The 9,616-nt window shown below is 46.8% G+C and overlaps 1 protein-coding gene across 5 annotated transcripts in view; it reads right to left on the bottom strand.

Moving 5' to 3' along the window:
* Nucleotides 1-9,616, bottom strand: part of UBAP2 (ubiquitin associated protein 2) — a 118,037-nt gene that overhangs the window by 3,252 nt on the left and 105,169 nt on the right. For 4 of the 5 annotated variants that reach the window (XM_006143113.2, XM_006143110.2, XM_006143109.2 and 1 more), the window contains 4 exons: nucleotides 8,821-8,890; nucleotides 3,850-4,045; nucleotides 2,710-2,801; nucleotides 2,143-2,190 (listed from right to left, as the gene is read on the bottom strand). In XM_006143113.2, the coding sequence (XP_006143175.1) occupies nucleotides 2,143-2,190; nucleotides 2,710-2,801; nucleotides 3,850-4,045; nucleotides 8,821-8,890 (406 nt within the window). The remainder of the gene's footprint in view (nucleotides 1-2,142; nucleotides 2,191-2,709; nucleotides 2,802-3,849; nucleotides 4,046-8,820; nucleotides 8,891-9,616) is intronic. The other variant, XM_006143112.3, reaches the window with a different exon arrangement.

The raw sequence follows: 9,616 nt of genomic DNA on the forward strand, positions 1-9,616 counted from the left end.
CCAACCAACATGCAAATGACCAACCTGCAGAGGCTAGAGGCCCTCTTACACACACCCATCCTATGCCATAGATGTGTGCTTGTGAATGCCACAGGCCAAACAATTTTATTGGCTTTGCCAGTGTGAAAGGCTAAAGAATGGCTAGTAAGAGAGATGAAACTATACAAACCTGGGAAAGGAGCCAGCAGGAGAGAAGATGCCTAAAAAGTTTAAAAGGGAGCAAGGTGCAGTGCCAGGTAGGCACAGGTGCCAGCAGGCCCCTGGTAAGGCTTTCACTACGCTATCTGCCCTGGCAATGCTGACACTGCATAGAACCCAGAAGGAGTAGAGCAGACACACAAAGTGGAGGCAAAGAGGGCAAAACAGCAGAGTTCCGTGGAGCAGGGGAGATCTGCCCTGCCTCACTCAGTAGCCAGCATTCTGGCAGAACCTGACATACCTGGCATCAGACCTGAGGGAAACCTTGTGTGTTGCCCTACACCCATGCCAACCAACAATGCCCTGTCACAGCCAGATGGAAGCCATCCTGGTGGGAAATGGGGCTCACACCCTCTGGGCCACATCTCCAGGTAACCTTCAGGAAACCCATAGCATCCTTAGCCCAGGACCCAAGGACAGACAAGACTGGGAAGGCAGAGAGCTAAGAGGAAGAGAGCTGGGGTAAGGAGCAGAGAAGGCCCAAAAGGGAGAGCCCTTTCATAAAAGATGAGAAAATTAAAAGGAACTAAGGAAAATAGTAGTAGAGACTAGTAAGTAGCAATAAATTGTCATATATCTCAAGAGATATCTCCCTTAAGGCACAAAAGGAAAGGGAGTTGAGTGAACAAGAGTGGAGAGTCATGGAGAGCCGGAGGGGCAGGATGAATCCTGGGCTGGATCCCACTGAACCAAATTCACATAGGACCACACATCATTCCTGAAGTCCCAGTGCTCCTGGAAGATCTGGAATAGAGTCCCTCAGGCAGCAGAGTGATGGGTAGCCTTCTGTGTCTGCACATGGGGGCGAACCACTTAGCCCTCAGGCTCTGCCTCTGGAATATCTCCTGGCAGAGGGAGAAAAGCTGCTCTTCTGAAACCAAAGCCAGGAGGTGGAGGGGATACCTGTAACCCATAAGCTCTTTGTGGTCAGGCAGAAGAAGGAGCAGCACCAGGAAGAAAGAGTTTGAAGAGAGACAGATGACATCCCACTGGGGAGAAGGCCTCTTGCTCAGAGATCAGGAAAAGACCACATCCCATGGACACCACTGTCCAAACTGCTAAGAACCCTCAGACAACTTATGGGTTCCCTGGAAAATGCCAGACCAAGAAGAATGACTACCCAGGAGGAAATCCTGCCAGTTGGCAGGGGCAAAAGTAGGCTTTTCTTCTCCGTCCTGTTAACATGGCTACCCTAGGGAAGGTAGACACAAAGGCTCATCACAGAACCCAGGGTCAGAGCAAGAAGACAGCCCTGGTCTCAGAATGAAGCTGTAACAGCTTGGGATATCCCAGGAACGTGGGCACTCTTACAAATAACGGTAAGAGACCAGACCATCTAGGGACCTTCCAGCCTGTCAATTTCTGTCACTCAATTCAGCTGAGCAAACAAACTTTGTCTTGTCATATGGCATTTTTTTTTTCCTTTTCTTTTTTTTAATGTGGCTTTTCTCTTTTTTTAAGAATTATTTTATTTAACTCTACTTATCCATTTATTTGTTTAAATTTGAACGGAAAGGGACAGAGTGAGCAAGGAGAGAGAGAGAGAAAGTAAGACAGCAAGCCACCAGGTCCGGGACTTGAACTATGGTCAGCCATGTGGGAGTCCAGCGCCCTTTACAATGCCACCTGCCGGCCCCTCGTGTGACTTTTCTTAAGGGGGAAGAAATGTAAAGAGGAAAGATTAAGACCTGTATTTATTAAGGGGCATGACCCACCAAGGCCCCAAGTTCACTAGGGATGAGCGTAGGACAGTTGAATGCCAAAGCTCTAGTCACACCAGGCAGAACCATCACTGGAAACGGCTTTCTCTGTGGTGGTGCTGAGGGTGACCCTTAGGCTGAGGATCTTGAGGACCAGGAAGGGTGCAGTCAAGGCCAAGACAGGAGGGCCATGTAGAAGAGTCAATCCCACTGCCCTCCACCATGCCTTTCTTAGCTCACTCACCATTGGCAGCCGTGACTGTAGCATCTGAAGCTCATCATAGCCATAGATCTGTGCAAAGACCAGAAAGGGCATGTAAGGGACCACACACTATATCCTGGGAAGCCCAGGCCTGTCTAGAGGCCAAAACAAGGTTGAGAGAATAGGGAAGTGGGACACACCCAGGAATGGGACCAGGATGAGCTGAGGAAACAGATCCTGCCTTAAAGATGTAAGTCTAAGGGGGCTGGCTGGTGGCGAGGTGGTTAAGGGTGCTGGACTCCCACATGGGCAATCACAGTTCAAGTCCCAGACCTGGTGGCTTGCTTTCTCACTTTCTCTTGCCAAATTAAAATAAATAAGCAAATAAAATAAAGTTAAATAAAATAATTATTTTTAAAAAAAGATGATGGAAGTCTAAATGGAGCAAGACATACCAGCTCAGAAGGGAAGGGATGGGTCTCAGAAACTGAAGAGCCCAAGGTCAGTATCCCTGGTCCATCCCAAGGAACCCCCTAATGAGGTCCTGCCATGTCCCAGTCACTGAAGTTAGAGGAGCTGGGGTAGCCAGAAACTTCACCATGTACTCACCGGGTAGGCAGGAAGCAGTCCTCCAGGACCCACGAGGTACTGGTTGTGCAGCAGCGGGGGAACGCCCTGGGGAAGGTTTGGGGGTGCTTTGCCTGCAGAGGGAAAATCAAATGGAGTGAAGGAGCTTCCACAAAAGTAAGATTCCTCACCTCTCTAGGAGGTGGCACAGGTCACTGAGCTCAATGGTTGCCACAATACTGCCCAGGAAGGGCTGTGGCCTGGAGGGGAAGGCAGTGGCCAAGGTACAGAGGACCAAGCTGTGATGTGGTTCGGGGGAGATGAGACACACATGCCCCAACAGTTTGGAATTTTCTGTACCCAGACAGAAGCACCTCCACTGCCCCAATCCCAAAGGTCACACTACACCAAGAAAATGAATAGAAGGAACAAGCTGCCTCTTCACAATAGGAAGAGGAAGCTGTGCAGTGCCAGGAGAGGGACAGGCTGTATCAAAGGTAAGATTGGGCAGTTTCTACCAAACAAGTCTGCTTGGCCCATACAGCTAGCCACATTTGGCTGACACACAAAGTGGCCAAGAAGAGCCCATGACAGATTGTTCCCAATCCCTCCAAGCAACCATGTCAACTCTGCTCCAGGGATGAGCAAGGACAGAAAAGTCTGGGTAGCTAGAAGCACAAAAGCTACCAGGAATCCTCTTCAGGGAGAGCCCACTCAGAAGACTCAGATTCTGTCCAGCCACATTCAGGGCTGGAAGAATCAGGCCTGAAGAGAACAGAACACACAGCAAAACCTGACAGCGGGGACAGTACCAGACTGCAGTGGTTAAATGCTGTGGACAGAAAGCTGGATCTCACATGGCTGACCGCAGTTCGAATCCTGACCCCGTGGCTTGAAAAACAAGCCAGGCACAAGTGCATACAGGTCCCAAATCCTGACAGGATGGAGAAAAGGAGGAAGGACTGTGGTGTGACCAGGCCCCAATTGACGGTGAGTGCACACACACTCTCTCTCCAAGATATTGTACATGCCCTCTGGCAATGGCAGGGCCAGAGTAAGAATATAATCTAATGCTTAGCAACCCACCATGCCCTGGCAGGTACCTCTGGCGCCTCACTTGGGAAGTCCAGTGTGAGCATATGAACACAAGGGCTGGGCAGGAGAAGTCTCTGGAGCACATACCTGAGGTCACCAGGGGTGTGGCCCTGGTGCTGCTGTTGGGTGCACTAATGGTGGTCCCACCCAGGCAGAGGCTGTTCACGGTGTTCATGCTATTGGGCAGGCTGCCACCTGCAGACGTGGTGCTTAAAGCAGAGGTTGTTGCCGTGGAGAAGGTGGCGGAGGATTGGAGGGAAGGGGTACTCTCGACACTGGCATGCTGGCAAAACAAAAACCAGGACACATAGGTCTAGAGACAAAGGTGGGGGTAGCTGAGAGAGCCTGGCTTGACACTGGGCTATAGCCTTAGGTCTGAGACAACCATGCAACCATCCAGGGGGTCTGTACTCACTGCTCCAGGTCAGCCATTGGGACACAACTCATAAACTGGTATCAAGACTATTAAAACTGAGTTCTCTGACCAAAACCCTTTAAAACACTCCCTTAAAAAATTTCTTCAAAGAAAGTTCTCATGCTTTTATATCTGAATCGATGCACAGAAATCCCAAATAAACTTTGGATTATAAAAGAACACAAATCACTCGAATATAGAACAAAAGCCCGCTTCACAGAAAAGTAAACGGCCTCAGAAGACTTGACCACCAGGTCACAGGCATCCCAGCTCAGTTCAGAGTCTTTTGGGGATCCCCTCTACTAGGCTTCTTAGCTACTCTGCTCTGTAAGCCACAGGAGGCCAAGAGGCTTTACTACAAAACCTGATGACACTCTGTAAGCCACAAATGCCTCACCAGGGCTTACTAACGGCATGGCTTGCTGTTATGCCTGCTCAACAAGATCCACCCAGGAAAGAAAGGCAAGACCAAGCAGGAGGCTCCACAGGCTCCTAAGTTCCAGGAATCCTGCTCAGCAGCTCAATTCTTATAACAAAGGACTGTAAGGGTGTCAAGCACTCAAGGGGCAAGTGAAAGAGATATACCTGGCTGGGCAAAGTGAGTTCCAAAGAGATAAGAAAAAGCACTAAGACCAGTCTCCAAGTCTGGAGGTACAGAACAAAGAACCACAAGAACTATTAGACCCACCAGGGTGAAGACAGCTGAAAACAGTTTCCAGGAGTCCCTTCAGCACAGTGAACCAGAATCAGAGTGGCAAGAACTCTAGCAGGCACACTGCTCAGCCCAGCCCCTAAGCCACTTCCTCTGTAAGATGCCAGACCTAACCAAGACCACCCACCAAGAACCAAGAACAGGTTGGCCAGTCCTCCCAGTGAATGAGCAGTCCCATGCATACAAAAGACACTCGCAGGAGAACCAGTTCATGATTTGCTCAAAGAAACCCTGCAATCACTCAGCTCCTTTCTTCAGCTGCCCCCAAATGGGCTCTTGCCTCTCACCCTCACCCCAAGAACTGTGAGGGTATACACTGCTGGCTAACAGGATAATACCTCTTTTAAAAGGTCTCATTCAATCCATCCAGTGGGGCACAGAGAAGTGAAGATAGAAGAAAGGACGGTTTCCTTTATAATGTCAGAGTGGGAAAGACCTAACCATGATAAGACTATGAAAGAAAAGACAGCTGACTATATGAAAAATCAAATTACTAATAAATGACAAACCTAAAAAAAATCTGTACCTCCCACCACAAAGGGTTACTAATCTACCCAATATAGAGGGTGCCTAGAAAAAGACTTAAGGGCTTATCTGAGAATGAGCAGAAAATATAAACAACTCACAGAAAAGGAAATTCAATGGCTTTCAAACATAAAAAAGGTTTAAGGGAACCAGCAGTTAGCGTAATGGCTATGTCACTGGACTCCCACGTAGTCGACCGCAGTTCGCGTCCCGGACGCGGTGGCTTAAAACTCACACCGGGCACGTGTGCGTGCGTGCCCAAAATCCCGAGAGGAGAATGGAGGAGAAGGGATTGCGGCGTGACCATTCCTCCTGGGGGGTGATTTCTCACTTTCTGTCTCTATGTCTCTCTCTGTCTGTCTGGCAAGCGCACGCACGCTATAGCGAAAACCTCTCCAAAAAAAAAAAATTTATACTAACAGTGGCCAGCAGCTGTCATGGTGTACTGGACTCCCATATGGTTGACTGTAGTTTGAGTCCCAGACCTGGCAGCTTACTTTCTCACCTTCCTTCTCTGTCTCTCTCTCTTTCTCTGTCTCTCTCTGGTCAAATTTTTAAAATAATATAATGATAATGAATAAAATTAAATAAAATAATTCCAAAAACATGTATACTAATAGGCCATTTTTTTCCCTAACACCCTGAGAAAGTATGAGAGTTCAATAACCATTTTCAGGAGGCTGTGGGGAAACAGGACATTTCATTCACTGTCAAGTAGGAGGTGAATAGGTTAAAATCCTTATGCAAGGCAATGTGGCAGCTTCTGTAAGATGACAAATGCCTAGCAATCTTATCTCCAGGATTTACCCACCCGACAGAGCTGCATACATAACACATATATAGAAGGTGATCAGCTGCAAAACTGCTATAGTATCAAAAAAGTTAAAAAGAACACTGTGTATAGAATACTCTCATTTGTGATACAGAAAAAAAAATAAAGGGCAGAAAGCAAAGGGAAAAATTCCTGTGTGCATGTTTTGTTTCATGAGTTAAAAAATAATGATCAAAAACAGACAACGTGGGGCTGGCAAGTGGCGTGGTGGTTAAGGGTGCTGGACTCCCGTATAGCTAACCGTGGTTCGGGTCCCAGCCCTGGTGGCTTGCTTTCTCACTTTCCCTCTCTGTCTCTCTCTGGTCAAATTAAAAATAAAGTAAATAAAGTTTAAAAAAAAAAAAAAAAAGGAAAGACAAAGTGAGATATCACAAACTTATAAGAGATGAAAAACTTTTAAATGTATCTTTTTATAGCTTTTCATAGGAAATACAGAGATGATACTGGCATTGTGACAATTCTATCACACTGACAATCTATAGGACTCATTGGACAAGACAATTCTGGTTGTGGCAGTTTGAATTCTATGATGTAGAGATTTTGATGAGACACAAAGAATGCACTATCTCTGAGGACAAGAGCAATGGACCTCTGCAACAGTGCCACAAAGCATGAGAGGCCAGCACCATGTAGTTCAGGATGAGAGGGGGCAGCTTGTTCCTATGAGCCCAGAGATAAGTGTATGGAGAGGCAGCAGCATCCACTCTGTGGTGTACACTGAGGACGACAGCCTGTGTGTGTGTGTGTGTGTGTGTGTGTGTGTGTGTGTGTGTGTTTAATTTACTATAGGGTGTATACGTTCACTTCAGAGAGACAAGGAGAGAGGGAAAGTGAGAAATCATCTCCCTAGGGAAATAGCCACATCACAATCCCTTCTCTACCATTCTCCTCTCAGATTTTAGACATGCACACACATGTGCCTAGCATGGCTTTCATGTCACTGGGTTCAGGAGGTTCAGGACTCGAACTGTACAGTTGGCCATTTGGGATGCTGCTGCCTTAAATATCATACCACCAGCTGACCTTAGACTGTGTGTTTTATGAAAAGACTATGTAGAAGATTTCGCTTGGAATGGAGTTTGAAAGCCACATTGTTAGCCAGATTCTGATGGAAGGATAGGACTGCCGCTTTTTCATTACCTCGTTTCAGGTGAGCTGATCCTTCTTTCATCATTTTCCTGCCCTCCCCATGCAGATTCCTCCCTGCTCAAGGGCCTGCCTACTAAACCTTGCCCGATGCTTCCTGTTGCCCAAGAGCATGGACATTTTGTTCTTTCCAAGCACCTTTCCTTCCAGTTACCATATGCTCAATTTCCTCTTAGATTTGGTTGAGCCTCCCACAACCCCATCTTCTCTATCACTCCATTCATTCCTCACTCATCACAATCCGGCCTGACCCCTTGCACTTAAAACCATTCTCCCAATGGCAAACTCACTAAGCTACACTTCAATAACCATAATCCAGGATTACTCTTTGGCATATGTCAAAACTTTGTGATCTGCAGTCCTACTTGAATCTTTCCCAACTTTGCTTCCCCAACAGTGTACTTCTGCCTCTGTTTCTGCCCTTCTTCTCTTCAGACTTTTTCCTTCTTTTTTTATTAGTAGATATTTTTGCCTTAGAGTACATGCACTGGCCAAAGAGAGACAGAGAGAAAGAGACAGGGAGATGGAAAGTAAGAAATCATCCCCCCAGAGGGATGGTCACACTGCAATCCTTTCTCCTTCCTTTTCCTCCCAGGATCCTGGGGACCCATGCACACACACCTGGCAGGTGTTTCAAGACACTGTGTCTGAGACTCAAATCATGGTCGACCACATGGGAGTCCAGTGATGCAAATGCTACCCCACCTGACTGGACATAAATGCTACACCATCTGTTGGCCCCCAGACTTCTTTCTTTAATGTGGACTTTCCCAAAGTCTCTGCCTCTGAGTCAGAGAATAACACAGAAAAGACCAAACAGGATCCCAAGTGGCTACCACTGGAAAAGGAACCATAAATAAAGTGGAATGCAAGTACTGTTGGTCCCAGAGAGACATGTGTGCTCACGGTAAAGGATGGATATTTCTCACCTAAGCATACCCTTGTCCTTCCCAACCATTGCCTCCACAAAGTAACATAGGGTTAACGAGAAACAATGATCTTCATTAAACCTGGTTGTTAGTGGAGCCTGTGCTGGAATTAGCAATGAGCTTATTTTTCCAGAAATCTTACAAATACCTCAGAATAACAAGGCCCAGAAAACAGAACCTCTTCTGCTGTAACAAACAGAAGGCTAAACAAATTTCTGAGACCATGTTCACCACCTGACACCCCTGCCAACAACATATTATGTCTAGAGAAATGCTTCTTCTAAGAAAGCATGAATAAGGAAGCAAAGTGTCCTCCATGCTTAGGAAAATCAGCAGCTAAAACCACATAACTAAATCAAGACACTGCATTCAAACTGAGAGTCTTGATCACCATAAATACTTAAAATCAACAAACTAAAGCTCTACCTGCATGTGACTATGTGCCTAAGCTCCAACCTCAATATGCAGGGTGTGGACAAGAGAGTCCCCGGACACTTACTGTGTATGACGTGCTTGAGGACAATGCTGCGTGCGAAGAGGAGAGGCTGCTCTGATGACTGGACAGTGAACTAGAAGACAAAACAGAGCACCATGTGCCCATCCAAACAAGTTACTCCACACGAGCACAGTGCACTTGGCTTGGTGGTCTCGATTCAAGCATGTCCCTGTCCCTAGAGAAGCCTCACTTCAGACCCATCATTACCTATTATCTCCTCAGAGCACAGTGATAGGGTCTTAGTGGTTAGTAACGATCTAAAGGGGCCCAGCCACATGGTATAGGTTGTAGGGCACCTATGAGTGCTAATGGTATTACATGGGAAGACCCTGGGCTTGAATCCCATGTCAATTTGAACATCTGGGTGCACCCACGATCCCAACTGGGGGGGAAGGAAGAGGGCTTGGTGAGACTGTCAGGGCTACCTGTTTCTATCTGACTGTCTCTGTCTCTCTCACACACACACACAAAAGAAATAAAGAAACTTAAAAAAAAAAAAAAAAAAAGACCTAAGAGTCACTTGCCATGAGAGCTGGTACATCCTGACCTGGGAAACCTCCAGAACCAACTTCATTAAACTATAGCCATTTCTCTTTAGACTATAAAATGGGGAAGGGGGGGAAAAAAAAAAAGCTTGGACTGAAAAAACAGCCATCTTTGGAGACTCCATTAAATCTTTGAGTTAAAGAAGAAAGTTCTATGTTCAACCCTACATGCCAGAGTCAGAGCCTGAATTCCCATCAGAGCCTGAAATCCAAAGCTCAATCAAGCATTTTTACTCTTGGCTGCAGAGGGAAAG

Source organism: Tupaia chinensis, unplaced genomic scaffold (genome assembly GCF_000334495.1).
Source record: "Tupaia chinensis unplaced genomic scaffold, TupChi_1.0 Scaffold000093_1, whole genome shotgun sequence".
Taxonomy (NCBI): Eukaryota; Metazoa; Chordata; class Mammalia; order Scandentia; family Tupaiidae; genus Tupaia; species Tupaia belangeri.